Raw genomic sequence first — 22817 nt, 5'->3', positions numbered from 1 at the left:
TGTAGTCTGCTGAGATGTCCTTCACCTATTAAAGTAACCACTGCATTATTATATCAATTACCTTGGAGACCTGAGACCCATGTGGAACAATTAGGACTCACAAGATCATTTTGTCATTATGATAAATTAGACAATGAACATGCAGTTTTTACTTTCTTCACACACAGTTCCAAATTCGATTTACTTAAATATATAAATATATATATATATATATATATATATACATATATTGTTTATTAAGGAAGTAAAGGTTATTGAAAAGGGAACTCACAAAATAAGGAATATGGAGGATGTTTTTGAGAAGAGATGGACTTTGAGAGAAGGAAAATATAGCTACATAGGTACACATAGGCTAGCATGCATGCACATATGTGCCTGGAAGTTTATTTTTTGTTTTTCTTAAGTTATTTATTTATTTAATTTATTATTATTATTATTCAATGTTTTTCTCTTTGTATTATCATTATTTTTTTAATTATTTTATTCTATATTCTTTATTTTTTTCAATTTTGAATGCTGATGTTGTTTTCTCCTGTGTACTTATTGTGTTTGTTTCTAAGCTCAATTACTTAAAAATTGGTTTATAAACTATTGTAATTACGAACTGTAAATTGCATATATGAAAACAACCTAAAAAAAGGGGGGGGGGAAATTAAGTATAAAAAAAAATGAAGGAGACTTTTATTTTGAATGTTATGAGAAGAGGGGGTATTTCCATTGTAATGAGCTTCAGTGCGACACCGACTCTCTCTCTTCATCCATCCATGCACCGACCGTATCACACTACTAGCTGGAATCAGAGGTCAAACAGCGTACCGGTATATCCGGACAGTGACAGCAGGCTGATGAGCGGTGGATGTTGTGGGATGCAGAGCTGCCAGAGAGGATGCGCTGCTTTAACGGAGGATGACGAGGTAACTGTCTGACCCACCAACACTAAATGGTGATTTTTAATTAAATGTATGGCTTATTATTGGATAACATGCGTGCCGAATTTACCCAATGGGAAGCTGAGGTCTGAAATTGTGTCTTATGAGACGTGTACCTCTGTAGATAAGCGAGACAACGTTAAACTGCTAATTTACTCAAACTATTTGCTAGAGTTCTTCTCCATGTGAGAGGATGACAGGATGTAACCCACATTATCTGGCTTTATGAACATGCAGCTTGATTGTAAATTATCCACTGCTCTGCTCCCATTCTTAGACACCATAGGTCACCGTTTCAAGAATGAGAATGGTGACACATCACACACAAGATGGAAAATTACAGGAAATGTTATGAAATATAATCCCCAGCTCTCTGTGGTCTACTGTAGGCTAAATATCCACATCAGTCAAAAGCTAAATAAATAGATATTGTTTGGTTGAGACAACATTTTGTTTGTTTTTCCCTTTCACAAAATGGATTTGTAGCTTACATGATTATATACATTCAAACGTTTGCTGAAAAAAACCTAAGAGGGTAATTATGGGAATTCCTACAGTTTGAAATGGACTGTAAAATGTTTCTTATTTCTTATTATATTCTGACTATATCCTGCCATGGCACCAGGTATTTTGAGAACAAGAAAATGTACCTGATTTAGAAGGAAAGAAACCAAACATTTGTTAAAATGATGTGATTTTTGTTTTCTCTCAAATATAGAGGGTGATATCATCTCAGAGATGGCTGTGATGAGGAAGAGGTTCTCTTCCGTCTGCTCACCTTCCTGGACTGAAGACGACAGTGCAAGCCTCTATGACAGTGTTCCCGTTTCTGCCGCTGATTCCACCCAGTGAACAAGAACACCCCTATGCAGCTCTGCTCTGGTAGGCTTTTGCTGCATATGCCTCCATCACTTGTTCATAGCTGTCAAGTCCAATGGCAGATACAAGACTTGAATTGTCGAGGAAGTATACAGATCTTTCACTTCAGTGAAAGTAGCTATACTATACTGTAAAAAAAAAAAATGTTACAGAGCCTACGTAAAAAAAAAGTATTATTAGCTAATTGTGCTTAAAGAGGACCTATGCCTATTATTCACCTCTTTTCACCCTCTGTCTGAAACGCTATGTTTGAGCTAAAAGCCAAGTCTGCTCTGATTGGTCAGCTGGCCCACTGTTGTGATTGGTCAGCCGAATCAAACTTTTCGGACTCAGCTTCCACTCCGCTTTAACTAGCTGTGAGCAACACGGCTTGTTACGGAAGAAAAGGCGGGACGTCAAGCGAGGCGTTTTCAGGCATCTCAGGAGCAGTGTTTCTGTCGGGGAGAGGAACTCCCTTTGTCGTGGAATTTGGGCTTTGAAATGTTGCAGACCTTTTGCCTGCACAAAAAAAACTATATAAAATAAGGGAAAAAGCACAAAAACACTAGAATGGCACTTGAAGAGCGCAGACCTCCGCCAAGGTGCCTGACTTTAAAAACAGATCACAGCTCACAGCTGGCGGTATCGTGGGGTGGTCGGCTTGTTATTAACGCAGTGTGTTTCCGTGTAAGGTATCGGCGGATGCCTCTCTCATTCAGCAGCCTTGTTCTGTCTGTATAACGTTACACTACGTTGTCTCTCATCCCGTCATCTACCACTTTTTTCTTTCTCACCGCGGACGGCCAGCAGCTCCCGGACACATATTTCTCTGCTCGAAGAAGGAAGGAGGCGGGGTCACGCGTCATCAACGCGTCATCAGTCACACTACGCATGTGTTATACCCAGAGGTCTTAATGCTCAAGCTGATCGGAGTCCTTAAAAGAATCCGGATCATGATCCGGATCGCCACCAAAATCAAATGGATCGTTCATTGTGCTATACTCCACCCTTCCAAAAAATTTTATTCAAATCCATCGCAAACTTTTGGAGTAATCCCGCTAACAGAAGGACAGCCAGACAGACAGGCAAACAAACCAACGCCGGTGAAAACATAACCTCCTTCAAGGCCGAGGTTATAACAGGTGCCTTTTTAAAGTATAACTCCAAAGTAATCAATGCTGAAAAATAGCCTCTATGAGTGTAAACTGTATGTGATTGGACTATTACTGATGCATTAACTCGAAAATAGCATACACCCAAAACACCTAATGTATTGACTTGTTCCTGTTCACTTGATAGTGATTTTGGCATAACTACTTTGACAAATTATTAGACATACTGCAAATCACCAAGCTGATGACATTTTTGTCCTGCACTTCTCTTTGCTACCTCCAGGGAAATCCAGTGAACGTATAACGCTGTTATTTTTTTCAGAAAAGAATCTGGGAGTCGAAGATTACACAGAGATAATAGGAGGAGGGGGAATGAGGGTTTTTAAATCTCTAAGTATAACAACATGTTGGTAACACCAGTATATAGACATCAACACTGACAGTGTGTATCTGCAGGTAATCCATCCATCTACAGGGGGAATATCTGATCAAAGGTGAATAAAGGGGCCATTTACTCAAAAAGTGGTGAAAAATGAGCCTCACACACGATGATGACTAAAACAAGTCTCTTTGTCCAGCTGTCATCGAGTTCAAGACTCTTTGCTGAGCTCCAACAGCAGCTTCACCGGATACAGAGGCATCCTCAACTGGATCATCATTCTCCTGGTCAGTTTTGTCATCTCTTCCTTTTGATCTTATAGATAATATATTATCTTATCTTATCTTATTATCTACTTATTAACTGCTGGTGTTTTACTGGTGTCATCCTGATTTTCAGGTCCTGACTCATGCTCACTTGTTCTTGGAGAATTTCATACAGTGAGTATATACATAGATGCACCCATGCATATACACAAAATGAGAATCAGAGATACTTGGGGGGGGGGGGTGGCAAGTATCCAAGTATACTTGGACTTTTCTGTATCCTTGTCGGAATAAGCCAAGTATACTTAAGTATAATTTTGTTAAGTTAAACTCTGATAAGTACATGAAAAGTAATTTAAAAGTATACTCTCTTAATTTAAGTTTAAAAGAAGTATACTAATAGCACACTTGAATAAACTTATTTTTTGTAAGGGGGGTCTAACTGAGGCATGTGCAGTATGAGTGTCATCACTAGCATGTTTCCAGCTAGAAAACAAATTCTCAGCCCGAGGTCCACTTACTAGACTTTTCTGGAATCTTTCCCAGCAGATGGAACTGCATAATTGGAGTTTTACAGTAGTACTCACAGGGCTGAATTCTTCTGCATATGAAGATTGTGAGATGCGAGCAAAAAACTTTTTTTTTTTTTTTTTGGTCAAACCATATATAATTTTTCATATATATAATTTGTATTAGATTGTTGTCCTTTGTTTTCCTCCTTCCTCCTAACAGACATGGCTTTTTGATAGATGTCAAAAAAGTCTTGGAGCATCTCATTGAGGACAACTGCAACTGGCCATCTGTCAACCTCATATTAGGTGAGCCAAAATTACATTAGATCAACATTTAGTTAAAAGAGACTTCACCGATTTACACTCTTACATTGTCAGACTCACGATAGACAGTTTCTTTTTTTAAAAAAAGGAACAAAATCGACGCAGCAGAACCAGAGACATTGTCTTTTTTTCCACACATTCTTCTTTTGTTTGTCAAAATTCAATGCCTACATTAAACAACAATGGAACTAGACCACCGAGAGTTCGATCTGAGATCTAGATGTGTTATTATAGTAGTGGCTAATGTAGGCTGGAGCCTCTAGCCTGCAGCAGAGATGAGCAGCGGGCTACAGAGGTCTGGTAAGATCACCTCTTTTTCTAACTCCACAACGTCAGATTTCACTTCAGCTCCAACCGACAGCTCCCTCTGGAGACAAAAAAAGGTTTTATACAGCTTTTTTCATACATGGAGTAGTAGCTACTCCTCAGCAGACTCTGATGTGAGCTCTGGGGTGGGATTGGGCTGCTGCAGCACACTTAGCCTTTTGTTGTGAATTAACAAAATATCTCTATTTCTTTTCAGCTTCCAACATTTTTGCCATTACAGCTTTGCTCCTTGAGAGGTCTCAGGAAAAGGTGAGACTGGTGCATTTTCTTGGTCTCTTTCACTTTGATCAAAGATATTCTGATTTAGAAAATACACCAACAAGAGATTTTGTCAACTCAAACTAATTGTTATGGAAAAGGTCAGCACTTCTATCCCATGTATTTCTGTCAGGGTATTCTGTCCCCCACCAACGGTCATCGTTTACATCTCACAAATCTGGGCATGCTCCTGCTATTTCCTGCTGCAGTCATTGTACATGAGCATACAATATCAACAGGTAACAACTATATACATGTGCATCATCATCATTTCATATTTTCTGTGTATATAATGCAGCGACAAAAACATAAAATAAAAACTAATATTATCAATGGATTAATGATATCAATTCAGTCTTTTTTTTTGCTTGTTTCAGCAAATTAATAAACTATATTACAAAATATTTGATATCTTTGGAAACGCTGCCATCATGGCAACACTAACACTAATGAAGTTTAGTTTGAAGCCCACAATTCTTTGTTAATGTTTCGCTCATTGTGCTCTATATGATGTTGTATCATTGCTGGGATGTCTCTGTTTTATTGTCCACCAGGTGGAGCGCTCTTCTCTCTCTGGTTCTACACCGCTCTGGGGATGAAGCTGTATTCATACCAGGAAACTAATCGCTGGTACCGACAGGCTCATTTAACTGATGCAGGTATTTTTTCCAACACCAGGAGTTGAACTGATTTCATCTCATAACAAAAACATAAAATAATCCAACAAATGTTTTATATCTGTGGGTTTTCAGAGAGGGACAAGAATGTTTCTGTCGCTCAAAAATCCCCCAATGAGCAGCTTACTTTCAAAGGTGAAACTGCTCTTCAATCATAAGATGATACTTGATTTCTTTACATTAACTTGTGATGATACATTTTGCCCTCTGTTACTCTGTCTCTGTTTTCTCAGATCTGTATTATTTCCTGTTTGCCCCCACTCTGTGCTACCAGAGAGACTTCCCATGTACTCCTAAGGTCTGCATCAATAAGTTACTGCACAGGCTGCTGGAAATGGTGAGCTGAACAGTGGCACCGATATCACGGAGGGTTTGATGCACTTTTAGGTGGTGGAAAAGGACAATATTAATAAAGAAAAGACACATAAGGACCTTTTTTGGATCTTATCTCCAAAATAAGATAAAAAATCACACATTACAGCAATGTGACTAGTAGTGTATATTAATGTATAATTACAGCAGTCACAAATTGTTATCCTTTGGCCTAAGAGTGCATTCATCATAGAAGACTTTAAAGTTAAAACAAAGAAAACAAAGAAATAAAGCGTTTCATTTTCATGTATGCATTTACTGTGTCATAATTAAATGAAAAACATATGTTAAAGCTAGGGTTGTTAATGTTGAGAAACCAGCAAGAGTACACTTGATTTAAAAAATGATCCAACCAAAAAACCCAGCCCAGTGTTGCCAACTCTTTTCCAATGGAAGTAGCTAGAAGCTACAAGAGTAACTAAATTTAGCGAGAAAGTTGCCAAGTCGGCAACACTGACAGTCCGTCCATGCAGGCCTCCCTCCAAAGCCAATCCCACAAAATGATCATTATGAATGTAAACAACAAACATGACTATTGTTAGTACTCACAGCTGTCAAGCTAGCAGCTTGTGGAAGACTACGGTGACACGCAATGAGTGCATGAGCAGAGTGCACGCAGGTAGACAGGTAGACAGGCAGGTAGAATGAAATGATAGGACGGGTTTATTACAGTCCTTACAGATACTGGTACTATATATTTTTCTTTTTTGTCAGGGCATTCGATTTATTGATTGCTGTCGGGATGTAATGAGAATTTTAACAAATATAACAAAAAATGTATTTGAAGAATATTACCAACCCCATTATTTAGTTTAAAGCAACAGTAGGTAGAAAATCTTTGGCATCATTGGGCAAAAATTCCATAATAAGCTTTCAGCATATTGTAATTCAAGTATTCTGAGAGAAAACTAGACTTCTGCACCTCCTCGTGGCTCTGTTTTCAGGCTTTAGAAAATGTAGCCCGTGACACTAGTGTTTGACCAGCAACAGGTCACTTTAGAGAAACAGCGTTCCTATTGGCTGTTCATTCAACAGGCAGCTGGACAGCAGACTCCAGGTCAGCTCTGACTAGTTGTTCTCCTCCGGTCTGTGAAATCTTGCAGATGCCGTTAGGAGCACAGGAGGACACCAGAGGCACATGATTTTTTTTCCAGATTACCTGTCTCATGCACTACTGTCAGGATACAGTGACCGTTTTATAAAAATATTTTTTTTTAATCATATTTGCTCCATTTCTACCCACTGCTGCTTTAAGCTGTGATTGAACAGTTGATTGTTTTTCATTTTGTCATGGACAGTGCATCCCCTCCACCTCCCCATGAAGACTAATGACAGTGCTTTTTGTATTTAGTGTTTTCAGGTCTATGCCGCTATAAAGTAAAATAATTGTCCTTTTAACAAATGTTTTTCATTCAATTATGACAGTTAATGCATAAATTGGAAATACATACACAGTAACAATGTAACAACTATTTATTTGTTATGGGCACTGCATAAAGCAGTTTCAACATGACCTTTGACTGATGCAGTGGATCTACTTGTAATGGGCCTTCCCAGGTTTGACGTCCAGATATAATGTTATAATGTAGGCCTTATGGATGAACACACTGCAACTTGTTCATTGTGGCTTTTTCTACCTTTAGGTGATCGTTATCCAGATCATGGTTGGAATTGTGCAGCAGGTACAGCAGTTGGTATTGTATAATATAATATTAATAATACATATCTATACACATATATAGTATAGTATGTTACTGTGTAGCCTACTAACTGGGAACTTACATAGAACAGTCTGATATATGTCAAAGTATAGTTGTATCAATATTATCAATGTACCATAACATAATATGTAGTGTATCATAACATAGTATGTCATGTATGTATGATATGTCATAGTGTAGTATCATGTACAAGATGCGTCTGGATTGTAAGTGCAAATATCGTGTTCTGAATATGGACAAATGTGTATGTATGTATGGGTCCAGTACAATAGCAGATACTGTACCCACTATGAGAGAACACTGGTGCATTGTGTTACAGAGGCTAGTGGAAGAGAAGCTGACGTAAAGTAGGAAGTAGACTTAGCCCTGCCATTGTGTAGTTTATTACACTGTACTATATTATTAAGGGTCAATGAGCTGTAACAACAGCAAATGACAAGGACTGTCTGCTTCCTCTCAGCCCCCACAGATTGTCGTGGATTATTCCACTTAGGCCTATACCACGACCCGTTGCCAAAATTTAAATATCAGATTATTGCTTCCCTTTTTAAAGTTTTTAGTTCTTGTTTTCTAATGCTTTCCTTTGCCTATGTAGAGTTCTTTGAATTGCCTGTGTTTTAAATGTGCTATATAAATGACGCTGTCTTAGGTGGATTGCCATGCAAGGTAGCCTACAGATATTCACGGTGTCTCGCAGATGAATACTAATGACTTTGGTGATCCCACTTTTCCTCTATAGGGCCACTAGTAGGCTACATCAAAATGTTTCACTTATCAATATCTCAACATTTATTATTGGATGGGTTGGCACAACATTTTGATGACAGACATTCATGGTCCCCTGAGGATGAATCCTAATGATTTTGGTGATCCGCTGACTTTTCCTCTAGCACTACCATGAGGTCCACATTTGTGGTTTTAAGTGAAATGTCTCAACAACTTTTGGATTGATCGCCAATTTGTCCAATACTTTGGTTTATGACCAAAACCGTCTCAGCTGTACTTTGTTTTATGGTGCTAATTAGCAAATGTTAACGTGGTTAACATTGACCTGCTAAACATCAACATGTTAGCATTGTCAATGTGAGCATGTGGCATTAGCATGCTAATGTCATCATTTAGCTCAAAGCACTGCTGTGTACAGCAGAGCCGCTAGCAAGGCTGTGGAGTCTTGTTTCTGAATGTGTTAACTATGTAAATGTACATTGAATGCTATTACTGCACTGTGACATGAGTCATTTCTTTTCCTCTCAGTGGATTGAGCCCATATTCCAGAGGTCAGAAAACTCCTTTACTGTGAGTGAAACATAATCCCTCAATATTGTGAATATTACAACAAACACAGCCTCCACAGCTCAGGAATTCACTTTTTTATTATTCATATAGAGTATGGGCATCACTATGAGAATGGAGCACCTGGTTGGACTGGTGGTGAGTGATATATATTTATTTTAATAATTACATTCTATTGATTTTTGATGTTTGGATTTCCCAGATCTATAAAGCACTGAGCCAATGTAAGATGTCAGCGTAGGATCATGTAATCAGACGTCTTCTCTGTGGAGAAAGTGTGGGCGGGGCTAACTTGTGATCGACAGGTCGCTACCACGGCGTTGTCTGATCTGGGTGTTGTCCGTGTTTACGTCTAACTACCCTTTCACAGTGTGTTTTCAGTTCATGAAAGTTAATTATAACCTTTTTGGTCGTCTAGAAATGCCTTATTCAGTGTTTGGTTGTAATTAGCTCCACCTTCTTCTGGTTGCAAAAACCCAAGATGGCAACGGCCTTAAACCAAGATGGCGACGGCCAAAATGCAGACCTCGAGGCTTCAAAACGGCAGTCCACAAACCAGTGGTTGATGTCAAAGTGACTACGTCCACTCCTTATATACAGTCTATGGACGCGACACAGAGAGATGACTGTTCGCTCTAAACAAGAATGGCGGCTTCTGAAGAGGTTATAGATGCTGCAATAGCATCAGTTATATCAGAGCTGGAGAGAAGTTCTTCATTGAAAGAAGAGCAAAGAACGGCATTGAAGGCTTTTCCCGATGGAAACGATTTTTTCGGATCAGGTTAATGATACGGAGGGGGATGATGAGTATGTCTGGGCATGATAACTAGAGATAAAAGTTTGTACACTGTCGTACATGTCACAATAACAGTGATAAAGAGATAGCACACATTGCTGTTAACTGGTATAATGGTATTGCTAACATATTTTCTTTATCAGGTACCAACCCATTTCCTCTGGCTCCTCTTCTTCTTCTTGAGTCACTCCTACCTGAATTTCTGTGCAGAACTGCTGCGCTTTGGTGATCGCCATTTTTATGGAGACTGGTGGTCAGTTGCACAAAAAAACAATTTCTGCACATTGTGTTTCTGCACATTCAACACTGGCTCATTGCATTTCATCTTTCATTTACAGGAATGCTACAACTCTGATCACTTTCTGGAAGAATTGGAATATTCCCTTTCAGAAATGGTGTCACAGGTATTGTAGTCAGACAGAGCTGGAACAAGCCCAAAGTTGAACTCAGATGACACAAATACCAAATAATTTCCACAAACTTTTGCTTTCATCTCCTATTTGTCTTTGCTCTTTGTCTTCACTCATACGAAGACATGTATACGCTCGTCTGGTGGAAAAGAATGTGCCCCCATCACGAGCGGAGTTACTGGTCTTCCTGATGTCAGCTGCTCTTTTTGAGGTACAGTCTGATATTGCATGAAGCTCATTTTACTCAACACATGCATCACTTTTGTGGTTAATTGGTTGGTAGCAGAGGACATACAACATTGGAAATCTGGAATTAATTGGGTTTTTAAGCTGAATATCAATACCTGTATTCTGGTGTAGAATCTTGATGGCCAGCTGGGGGAGGCAGTTTGTTTTCGGTGTTCTTGGGCAAAATCTATAATAAACTCTCAGCATAATGTAATTCAAGTGGAATTCTATGAAAATTACTGTCCTGTTTTCTTTGCAAACCTGTGGGCCTGTAAAGACCTTTGAGATGACATACTGTGATTTGAGGCTTTGTGAAGCGTTTCTGCTCACGGCTGCAGAAGAAAAGGAAGAATAACAATAAAGATTTTTTGCAGGAGAAGAAAATAGGTTGTAAATGCTTCCAGCATTCACACCAATTACCTGGGGAACATTGATGATCCCTTATCTATTACCATAAGGGAGCATCAAAGTTATATAGTTATGTTAACATGACCCTAATCAAATTCAGAATATTGTCATATTCTGAATAATAGTGAAATATTAGTGTGCATGTAAACATAGTCAATGTCAGTAAGGAATGATGCAATTGCATTATTTTCATTATGTGAGAGCATTTATTTATTTTTATTAAATTTTTAGTTTGCGCGTATACAAATATCAATAGAAACAGATAACAGCAGTGAAACAGAGGGTCGGAGGCTACAAGTCATTCAGTAACTGAATTTTACTGTATGGAGATTATTGGCCTAAACTAGCAATGCAATAATAACCTGCTGTGATGTTTTTGTCCTCTCTTCTACACAGTATATGATTGCTCTGCCCCTGCATAGCTGTCGGCTGTGGATCTTCCTCATGATGCTATTTGAGGTGAGACGATCACACCAGTGGCAGCTGGTGATTATTTACCTGGGGGGGCTGCAGGCACCGAGGGCTTCTGCTTACACACGAGCAATGTTGTTGTCTAGCTTTGACTCCAACTTGACTGTTACATTTACTCAACAGTTGAATCAGGAAAGCAAACACACTCAATTCAACAGCTCAGCTCGGCTACTTAATCCAACAGGTGATGAACCTACAAAGAATTATCAGCTGAATCTGCAACTCCCCTCAGTTTTACAGAGCTATAAGGCCCTGACACAACAAGCCGTCCATCGGATGTCGGACTAGTTTTTGCGGTGTGTCCCTCACCGTCGGCTCTAGTCTGCCGGTGTTGGAGGGAAATCACTCTGATTGGCTGTTCAGTTTAAGCGAATCGTTACACAAGAAGAGAAATGGAAGTGAAGAAAGCTAGCAAACGAGTAAAGTCAAGAGGACACACACACTTATCTGATCATTCCAATAAATGAATATTTTCACAACTGGAAAATATCTGGAATGAAGCTAAGTGGTGAGTGAGAGTGGTGTGAAAATGGTCGGCAAACACGTTTTGTTTCATGTACGTATCATCTTTCTATTTCCCTTTCTGAATGATGAATAAAGATTATCGCCGCCTGCTGGTGTGGAGAGTTATTTTCTCTCATGCAGGCGCAGAACGTACGTGCTAACTGGCCGTTGGGTGTAGTCTTGGCGGTGTGTCCAAGTGCAACTTGTCGGCAAAGACAAAGGCGACGTGAGGCAACGCAACAGTCGGCCTTGATCGCCGCAAGTTCTTTGATGTCAGCTTGGTGTGTCTGGGCCTTTACAGTGACTTTCAGGTTATTTCGTAGCTGTTCGGCTGCAGCTTTACTGTTTAAGTTCACTCTCAATGCTATCATAGTGTCAGCAGACAGCTGTTTTCAGAGATGAAGATAAACCGATTGCACACTACCTGCTCAGCAGCAAGCCGCAGACAGACACAGTTAGGTGAACATAGTGGAGCATTAAACAGCTAAAGAGGCCAAAGAAGAGTTAAAAGGAGAATGAGTATCAGACTTACATTCAGCAGGTGCACACAAATAATACAAATTAATGATATTGTTGCTCCGTAAGTGGCAAGTGTTGAATGTGCCTTTGCCTGTCTTGTTTGGCCCTATAGGCTGGGCAAGCAGGCAACCTTTATTAAATCACACTGTGTGTCTGGTCCTTCTAGCTTCTGGCTGCAGTGTTCCTCGCAAACTATTTCCAGGGAAACTATGGCAACGGCTTACTGTGGCTGTGCCTGCTGCTGGGCCCTCTTCTGGCTGTGATCACCTACTTTCACGACCACTACATCAGGTTCCATCCGTCATCGTCCTCACCGCTGACATCAGACCACGGTCTTCCCAGCGCAGTTTTCCTGCAGCCTCACTGATCAGTGAGAAGTGTCTGAAAGAAATTCTGTCCTGTTGTACTGTATTTACCAGTAGACCAAGAGGATATGGCTGTGATCCAAAGCTCATTGAACGCTGCTTGAAATCTGTCAACGGATCCGTTTTGGAAAACCTGTAGACATATTGCGTTCTGGAAAAGAATACTGACTTGTAAGTTATATAGGCTACTTCCACATCTGACAAATGTTAACGCAATAAACAACTGATTCAGTATTTCTTAGCCTAAATTTGTATGTCTGAAGCTTATAGAATGAAACTGAAATATGAACTGCAAAATGGCACAGTTGCACCGTGTTAGAGAGTAAAGGTCTGTGGGATCATTCCTGTTATAATGATGTGAGTCAGCCGCACAGAAGATATGGTTGCTGTGTCAACATGCTGCCCTTTATTGAAGTTTCCCGTAAGTTTCATGGACATGATCCAATCAGGAAATACAAGGAATGATTGTACCTCGTGGTTCAATGAGTCATAGCGTGGAATGATTTAAAGCATGTCTACCAGCCAAGTGAATGTTGTATAGGCCTTAATGATAGTTAGAAGTTAGTTGGCTTGTTCTCATAGTTTACATTTTTATTATTTATTTTATAGCATATAATGATTCATACAGGGGTACAACTGAAAGATGTGTACTATTCAGTTCTACTGAACTATTCAATCTTTTGATTTTTACATCATTAGTTGAAGGTATAATATGTACAGCTGTCATTTGGTGTGTGTAAACACACCATATTCAAAGTTGGCCCCTCCTCAGCTAGTGGTCGAGAGAGAGAGAGAGAGAGAGAGAGAGAGAGAGAGAGCAGCGATGGTGGAGCGAGAGTGAATGAAGAGAGGGAGCGGCGTTAATGAGAACAAAGCAGTAAATCAGAGAAATAAAACGTTATTGTCTAATTGTTTCACTGCGGTTATGTTGTAAAGCACAAATAATCATGACCACAACTCCACACACCTCTGCAGGAAGGTGTCGCGCTGCCCGATTTTGAATGAATGCAGCCGAAGAGCTGACACATAGCACTCTGCACGCAGAGAAGTATTACTTTTAGTCTATACACCTTAATCTCAGGGGTGTTACTGTAGAAATTAGAGATTATGGGCGTAATTTCCGGTGAAGTTGCGGAAGTAGTTGTAAGCTAGTTAGTTCCATAATGGCTAACCATAGTGGCGAACCGCCAACGGGTCTTCTTTTGAAAAGTAATTCATCTACAATTTAGCAAATCCTGCTTTATTTTTTTAACAGATATTTAACTAACGTTAAATTTGCATTTTCTAATATGTCCTTGCGGGGCTCTGGTACGTGTTGCACGTTTGGCGGCTGTACTAGCAACCAGACAAAGCTAAATTTGTGGCTTCAACAACAGTGTGTTGAACATGCACCCAAAACAAAAAGGGATTGTTGTGATCAACGGTACTGTTTCCATCGCCGACCTACAGACGAGGAATCCAGAAGAATGTGGCTGAGAAGCCTAAACTTGAAGAGACCACCATAAACCCTCGTTATGTGTGCTGATTTCATTTAGTGTATTATCAGCCTCACATGTGACTGAAGGGAAATGACAATAAATTATGTAAAAGGTGTAAAAGACAGACCCTCCTTCTCTTTCTGACTTTAATAGTATCCATAATAAAAGTTTATGGGGGAAATAACAGATCATGAAAAGAAAAATCGTTCTAATAATTGAAGAAAGTTGTTTGACGTCGGTTCATTGTCAGGTGTTATAAAGCTCTATCAGTGACCGACTCCTTCAGCCGCAGTGTGTGAAGGAGAGATACTGCAGGTCCTTCTGCTGCTGGAACACTTCTTTTATAGTGCTCTCATATATAATAACATTGTCCTGATTATGGGAGAAAAATGTTGCTATGCACGTTGCTTAAATGGAGGGGGAAAAAATTATAGATCAGTTGGAGATTTTAATTTTGACACACACACTGTTCCTTCAAGAGCTTTATTATTTTGGGTTATGTCTGCTCACATGCTGGATATTCCCCATAAAGTTGTATTTAATTGCCACAAACTAACATTGATCCTGCAGCAGCAGAGGAGTGGATGATCTGCACTTGTGTGAACTTTGAGGTCGGACATGTTGTTAGAATGGACCTGAGGATTCCACGGTTGCTAGGTTTGGTCTCCAGGTGCATCATTTTGACATGAACAGAATTTAACAACAAAAATAAACTTTCTAAAGGCTGAAAAACGGAAAATTTCAGCTACTTTCAGTCAACGATTTCTATGAGAAGAAACCATCAACCAGTGACATTTTGGCATCTGGACTTCTACTAAAGACCCACTTTGACTGACGGACTGTTTCCATGGAAAATATGAGATTTATACACTTTTTAAACCCATGTTGTTTTCTATGTATTTTACCATTGGGACTTTACAAACCCCCAAAATGTGCTGATGTAATTACCATTATTGGCAATATTTTCAATTTCTAGTGTAAGTTAATCAAATAGGACTGACTTTTGACTGTTGTCAAAGGTCAAAGGTCAACTTTATTATCCCGCAAGGGGAAATTCATATGGTAATACAAGTCTCATAAAAAAAACCATATAAAACTTCACACACTCCCAGGATTCTGTGCTGCAGTTTGACATTATCTTGGGCAAAGGTGCAAATCAGACCGAACGACAGAATGCTCTGCAAAACAGTATTGTAAAACATTTGAAGAACACAACGTTCAACTCTTAAATGATTCAATTTCCTAAGAAAGAACAGCCTCTGTTGTAGTTTATTAGACTTACTCTGTTCACATACACTGAATTTTAAGTGGTCATTGATTGACCAAGTTTGAATAAGTAGGCCTCAACCAAAGCTGGTTTTGGTCGGTTTTATCAGGCCATCTGTTTCATGTGGAACAAATAAGCATGCTAGCTAGCTAGCTCCTACTAATAAACATGTTTTTTTAAAAATGTCTTAGCGATGTAGACCATAACTGATGCAAGCAGTGACAACAATCCTTATCATTTGAAAATGCTCATGATTCATACGTTTTCAAAATACTGTACGTGGGATATTTTTCATATATGAGGAGGTTATTTTACACAAAACGTCGTTCAAAAATGTGTCCGTTTTATGTCATGGTGTCCCGATCAATACACACGGTGAGCACACCGGTGTGAAATAGTTGCAAAGAGAGAATTTTCTAGAAAAAGTGCTGATATGGTGCCGACATTTTTTCAATCAGCAAGAGAGCTTAACATTGACATATTGTTGAATGAATTCTGGCGTAAATTTTACTCTGTAAAAGGTATCAGACAACGCCTACTGTATGTAAACTGTAATAAATCCTCCAGACTCTAGCAAGATTAGAGATAATGTATATGCAGCGGTGGGAGAAGTATTCAGATCTTTTTATCTTCTAGCTTTTTACTTCTGGATAATGCATTTACGCTTAAAATAAAATCATAAAAGTGGTGTTAATTTTCGGAGATTATTTTGCAGAACAAAACCTGTAAGTATGATAAATGTTTATTTGCCACAGAGCTTATTTTCTGCAATAATCCAAACTCAGTGGAAAAATCCCATTGTTTTTTTTGTCGAAGGAACCCATGCATTTATAACTTCCGGTTGACTAATATTTATCCATCCAATGAATCGCTAAGACTGAGATTTAATGTTGATCACGATAACTGCAACTTTTGTGAGACTGAGATTGAAACTACTAATCATCTGTTTTTCCACTGTAAATATTCTGCGGCATTCTGGGAAGATTTGCAGGACTGGCTGTCAACCATAATCCAACTATACTTGCTCCTCTCACAAGAGAAAATATTGTGTTTGGTATTAACATGAAGGACATTAAGAGTGACTTGATATTGAACAATCTGATACTGCTGGCAAATTTTCTCATCCATGCATCCAAATGGAGGAAAATGAAACCCCTATTTTCCGTTTTCACAAGGGACCTTGTGGACAATCATCTCAGTGCTTTAAGACTAATGAAAGGACAACATGCAAAGTGTCTCCTCAGAGCTTATGAAGAACTGAAGATATGATGATGACCCCTAGAGCTACTAGATTCAAAATTCAAGAGTTTTATTTGCCATTTGCTCCTATAAGTACATTGGAATTCTGAGCAGTTTACACTCAGTCAGCTTTAAGAAAAGAAAAGGTAGAAAAGGCACAATGTAATTACAGTACAAAATAAGTAGCACATTCACCTCAACACAATAAATAAATAAATTATTAAAACATAAAACGCCCTCAGTGTAGTCAATAAATAAACTAAACTACCCTCTGCATAGGAACGATACCCTCAGAATACAAATATACAGTATATGCTCCATGACCATGTTAAAAGAACTTGTAGCTCTTATAAAAATATATATATTTTTAAATAATTAATATATTTAAGAGAATAACACAGTGGAAGGCAGCATATTGCACAGCATTTCAGTCCATTCAGTTCAGGTGTACTGTGTGTCAATAATGGTATGGAGGTGAGGTGTGGGGTATTTATGTCCCTCTTTAATGTCCTTTGCCACCAGTCTTATTGTAGCTGGGAAGAAGCTGTTGTGAAAGCGTGCTCTTTGAGTGGAGATGCTCTCTGGCCTGTGGTGCCTCAGGTTGTTTCCTGATTCCCTCCACCTGAACAGAGAGTGAGCTGGGTGGTGTCTGTCCCTCAGGATGCTCTGTGCCCTCCTCCTGCAGTGCTGGGTGTATATCGTGTCCATGGAGGGGAGGTTAGAGCCAATGATTTTTTCTCCAGTTTTATGACTATGGAAGAGTGCAGTCTTATTGTTATTATTTAATTATTTATTTATGCATTTCTTTTTTTGCACCTTAAATTATTTTCTACCCTCTTTTATTTTTATTATATATATATTTTGTTTTACAATTTAAGTTATCTTTCCTATCCAATTGTGCCTTGTATGTTAGAAGTATTGAGTTTAGATTACAATGCCTTAATGTTTGTAAATTAATTACCTTCAATAAAAAAAAAATTCTAACTTCCAGGTTTTGTTGGACTACAAAAATACGTCATCCCTGCACCACTCTTCTGTTGCTGAGCTTTCAGCTTGCTCTGCTCTGTTTCATACCTTGCTTTAATATTGGCTTAATAATACTGTAATTACTTTTGCTATATATATATTCTATTGGAACTGCATGCAAACTGAATCGTCAGTGTAATTTTAAATAAATAAAGTGATCATAAGTGATGATGTTTACCATCATGTATGACCCACAATGCTTTGTACAGTGAGAGAGGCAGACCCTGACGTCACGTGGTCTTGTCACTGAGGCGGAAATGAAAGTTCAGTAGCGACAGCAGCGGATCACAGCTGAGAGAGGTACGGCAGAGATTCACATTTAAGACTCATTTCAGGGTGTTGTAATGGATATAGCGTGTTCTGACATGAAAAACGTAACTACCAAGGCGGGTTTACTCGCTGTCAGGTGATTAGAAGAGGTTTTATTAGCATGTCCTTTTATTAAAACCCTCTACGAAGCTGGCTGGCTAACCGTTAGCTAGCTGCTTCTGGATGAAGCTAACCGGAGTTAGCCTCTCCGGACCGGACATGTCGTGACTACCCCTTCAAAATAAAAGCCACAGTGGTGGGAAAACATGTTTTGTGTAGTATACAACATTGTGGAGAGTTGCGTAATGCGTTTTTCTCTCAGTAAAGATTCGCTTCATAATGTAATCTGTGTTTATTATTAGCATTGTATTAGGTATAACATTACAATGATTGCCACTTGAGTTGTAATTTGAAAATAAATGACCGGAAGTCAGTATTGTTGTAGCGCAGCTTGACAGTGATGCGTAGAAATGCCTTGATCATCTTCCGTGTTTGTGTTGTGTGCGCAGCAGCCAAGGGTATTTAAATATGGGGACAATGAAATGCGTCTAGCTGGGACAGTTAGGTCTTTATCAGTCTAACATTATATATAAAGTTTAACCAGCATCCACTAGTAGAGGGTTTAGCTAACACTACGTAGCCAGTCAGCCTGTTTCACAAGGTTGACGGAAGATGCTGTGCGCTTTTGTTGTGATTGCGTTGATCTGATTGTCTGCAGTCCGAAGACAGAACATTTGGTTAATAAAGCGCGTAATAGTTGGCTTTTATTATGGCCAGGTCACATCTGACCAGGCATCACTGCGTTTAGTCTGGTCTCTCTGGATGAGATGCCAACAGCAGTCACCTTGGTGGAGCAGAAAGTAACGTGACTGGTAGCAGGATGAGATCCACTCCACAAACCACATTTAGGGTTTAGGGTTAGGTTACAAAGTAAACAACAATATAAACCATAGCTCCAGTTTAGAGTTCAGTTTTGCTGCGCCCCTTTGCTTATGCAGTCCCCTTTGCATTCAGTCCAGCAGACTACATCTATGACTTTGCTCAAGGTGATGTTGATAGGGTCTGATGACTGTCTTGGCAAGCTGATGCAGGGAACACATTTCTTGCCTTCATTGTAATGTATTTGGCCAGAATGCTAAATATACCTATTGTTTTTTGTAAGGGTTGTTCTAATGTTGTAATGAAGTGACAATATGTTCTAATATTGTGTGTTTGTGTGGTTGTGTTTCAGAGCTGTGAGGTCATGGCAGCTGCCAGCGTGAGCAGACCTGGCGGTGCCCAAACCACTGAAAAGTCTCAGTTGATCTTGAAAGGTAATGATCCGTTTTTTGTCATCTCATTGACTAACAGGGATATACTGTCCCTGTTCAGACCTGGTATTAACATGTGTCCTAAGTGATCACTCAAGACGTATTGAGGACGCATCGAGTTGCGATCTTTCAGACCACATTTGGAGGTGATCTGGGCCACATATGGCCACATTATTTTAGCAGTGTGTAGTGAATTTGTCCTGGGCCACATTAAGGACCGCCTACTCAACCTACGTCCCGCTGGGATCTGTTGGGTCTCTTAGCTCCTCAGGTGAATAGACAGGCAAACTCGAGCGATTGTCGACTTCTGTGCTCTTCTGTATTCTGTCGGTACAACTGTATTTTATTAAAACATACCTTATCCATAGGCTACATATCTACAGACTGTCAGACTAGGCACAGGAAGTGCATTATTATCATACTGATGGTGATGTGTCGGTGTTTTTGTTCCACTTCTTTGCACGGAGCTGATACCCATCCACCCACTCACTTGCTCTCATCCCCGGGTCTCTGAAGCTCTGTACCCCGCTGTAGCCTGGCAAAGGCGGCGGTGCCGGCCTCATGGAGGTCCCTGGGGACCACCGGTACAATAACATTTTATTATAATGTTAATTTAATATTAATAAAATGTACCCAAATTCACAAATATGTAGGATATTACTACTAACATTCCTGTGCTATTACGTCACAACGTCTGCTGTATTAGCCATGTGTTTACTAAGTGTTTGTTTGCATATAGAGCGGGGAAGTGAGATTGGCTCACAAGTGGTCACTGGAGACGCATGTGGAGACGCATTCTAATGCCAGGTGTGAACAGACGTACTTAAAGCTGTCCACTTGTGTTTGGATCACTCATGACGCATGTTAGTGCCAGGTCTGAATAGGACAACTGATTGAAATAGCATCATGGCATGTCATTCCAAATTGAAGACAAAGCAGGAGAATTTCCCATAATTCAGTGTTGTACCAAAAACGTGTGTGTGTTTTATCTCAGAAAGGATCTCTAATTGAGTAAAAACAGTTTTTATTAATTGCCTCTTTTTCATTCATGTCTTCAGCCATGGTGGCTCTGCATATCAGGCAGCATGATGTGTCCTGCCCTGTCCTGTCCATCATAACATGAAATATCCTCTCTGTATGGTGCACCATCTTATGAAACCTTTTTCTCTATATTTGCTAATTCCTTTTTGAAAATAATGGGTCAACCTGACACCCCACAGACTATATTCCTCTTGTCAGTTTTGCACTCATTACTTATAGTCCGATGGCAATCTTTGTGACCTCTCTCCCATTGTTTACAAAGCTAACCCGCTGTTCAGACAGGATGTGCAGCAGCTTCACAGCATTTATAAAATGGGAAAGCTATTAGGACAAATCAGATCGTGTCAGATAAATGTTCATTTGTGTATGTCGAATTTAGACTGTTGATTAATCTTGTGTGACTTAAAGCAACCACTGTGTTGTGTTGTAAACGCCACCTATCTCAATGTTTATTACAGTACAGTAAAGTTTTGTCTGATTGTCATTCGGTTACTGGAAGCCTTGATGATTTGAGTTTGATGAACTGCTGCTTATTTAGTGTTTACATAAACCAGTACTAGCCCAAATAAGTCACCACTGTGAACTGACTATGTGCAAAGGAACACTGGCAAAGATGTAAATGGTTAATGGACTTGCTTTTATAAAGCGCCTTTCTAATCTACCGACCACTCTAAGCGCTTATTCACTACATGCAAAATAAAACATTCACAAAAAACATTCATACACTGATGGCAGAGGCTGCCATGCAAGTTGCCACCTGCTCCTCAAATTCTAATCTATGGATCTACTAATCTACAGCACTGCAAGTTGATATGGCGAACTTGTTTGTAAACAGTTGCTTATTTACACATCCAACAGTTACGGAGTAAACTTATCATACATTTAGAGTCATTTTTCTGGCCTCCCGGCGAATATAAGTCAAATATTTCAACGCATTCTCATCCCAATTCGTCACATACTGACACTTTGTCAGACCACTTGGTGTAATTTTTCAGTCGCAGCAAAGCTTAATGTTGTGAATTAAACAAAAACACGTGCTTAGGTTCAGGCAATAAAACCACTATAGTTAGGTTTAGGAAATATTGTTGGGCTTAAAACAACTACGTTTATACAGTGAAAATGACACTTAACATTGTGAACACGGTACATGAATGAACAGCTGATTGTAACATGACGCACGTGACACAAACAGCGGTCTCCTGGATGAAAGCCTTGTGTTTGTTGGCTCAGTTTTAGAGCTAGAGTGAAGGTGCTGATATCATGTGAAACCTAAGGAATCCATTGGTATGAACAAGGAAGGAGGCAAAAAAACGCTCTGAAGTTGAGCTAAATTTTGGCGAGGGAAAACTGGCATGGTGATTTTCAAAGGGGTCTCTTGACCTCTGACCTTCAGATATGTAAATGAAAATGGGTTTTATGAGTACCCATAAGTCTCCCCTTTACAGACATGCCCACTTTATGATAATTACATGCAGTTTGGGGCCAAAACATGCAGGGTTTTTTTGCATGCAGTGTGTGTATGTGTTATTTTCGCCTTTTCTAAAAATGGTTTCTGCATACTGAGGTCCCTAAACAGTCTTGAATTACATAAATTGGGTATCACTGTAAAGCTGAGGCTCTTCCAATCCAATCAGCCCAACTGTATTCATGTGTGATGATGTTAGTCCACATAGTAGCCATTTCATTGTAGTGAGAGCCTTTTTTTAAAACTTAACCTCACTGTATAAGATGACCTGTGGTGACCTCTAGGATAATCACAGCCTCATGAACTAGAGACCTAGAGCATTCAGAGGATGGATGGCTTTACTAGCTAGATTGACAATAAGGAGGTTTCTGAGCAGTTTACTCAACAGAAGTGCTTGTTATCCACTTGCCGAAAAATGCAATTCTTGCAGAAATCTCCAAATGTCAAAAGTTTTAGATCCCAAATCACAGCATGGCTTTTTCTATGGTGTTCCTCAAGGTCTTGGTGTCTTAATATGGTATTTTGGAGGGATTATTGATCAGTTTATATCAATTCTCCAGTGGTAAAAAATGGTCAACACCAAATCTGTGTAACAAATGGTATCAACCCCAAAAATTGCTGTAACAACTTATGAGACATGAGAGAGCATGGGGATGATCATCATATCCTTTAATCACAATGTTCTTAGCCCTTGTACACTTTCACAATATATTTAGAATATAACATTATTATTTGTTTTTAATTTCTGATTTATGACTAGAACAACTTGACACACAGTGCTGAGCTGCATCTCAAATTAATCTTCAGGTTCTCAGCTTTCAGAAGATGTACACCACTTCTATGTGACATCTACTGTTGACCTGCTATCTCCCCCTAAAGACCCCCTGCACCCCCCTAAAAAAGACAAAAATCGGTCTATGGTAAAGAAGGGTGGAGTGGAAAAGGTTAATGGT

At 39.4% G+C, this 22817-nt stretch overlaps 2 protein-coding genes across 4 annotated transcripts in view; both read left to right on the top strand.

Annotated features, from left to right (window-relative positions):
• The first annotated feature begins 665 nt into the window (after positions 1-665).
• LOC119486563 (diacylglycerol O-acyltransferase 1-like) lies at positions 666-12963 on the top strand. The gene is given in 19 exon segments (XM_037766737.1): positions 666-914; positions 1631-1769; positions 1771-1811; positions 3478-3565; positions 3678-3718; positions 4277-4362; positions 4904-4956; positions 5099-5204; positions 5520-5624; positions 5718-5777; positions 5876-5979; positions 7658-7696; positions 8990-9031; positions 9122-9166; positions 9968-10077; positions 10163-10228; positions 10358-10445; positions 11267-11329; positions 12531-12963. Coding segments are annotated over 19 exon segments (1485 nt in total). The 5' UTR covers positions 666-906; the 3' UTR covers positions 12732-12963.
• A 4970-nt stretch (positions 12964-17933) lies between these two features.
• Positions 17934-22817, top strand: part of wwp2 (WW domain containing E3 ubiquitin protein ligase 2) — a 60049-nt gene continuing 55165 nt past the window's right edge. The window contains exons 1-2 of one of the 3 annotated variants that reach the window (XM_037766734.1): positions 17934-18039; positions 19280-19361. In XM_037766734.1, coding sequence (XP_037622662.1) covers positions 19292-19361 — 70 coding nt within the window. In that variant the 5' untranslated portion in view covers positions 17934-18039; positions 19280-19291. Of the gene's footprint in view, positions 18040-18613; positions 19095-19279; positions 19362-22817 lie in introns of those variants that run through there. The other 2 variants (XM_037766733.1, XM_037766735.1) reach the window with 2 other exon arrangements.

Source organism: Sebastes umbrosus, chromosome 4 (genome assembly GCF_015220745.1).
Source record: "Sebastes umbrosus isolate fSebUmb1 chromosome 4, fSebUmb1.pri, whole genome shotgun sequence".
Taxonomy (NCBI): Eukaryota; Metazoa; Chordata; class Actinopteri; order Perciformes; family Sebastidae; genus Sebastes; species Sebastes umbrosus.
The sequence above is the reverse complement of the archived record's forward strand: the minus strand, read 5'-3'. Positions and strand labels throughout refer to the sequence as shown.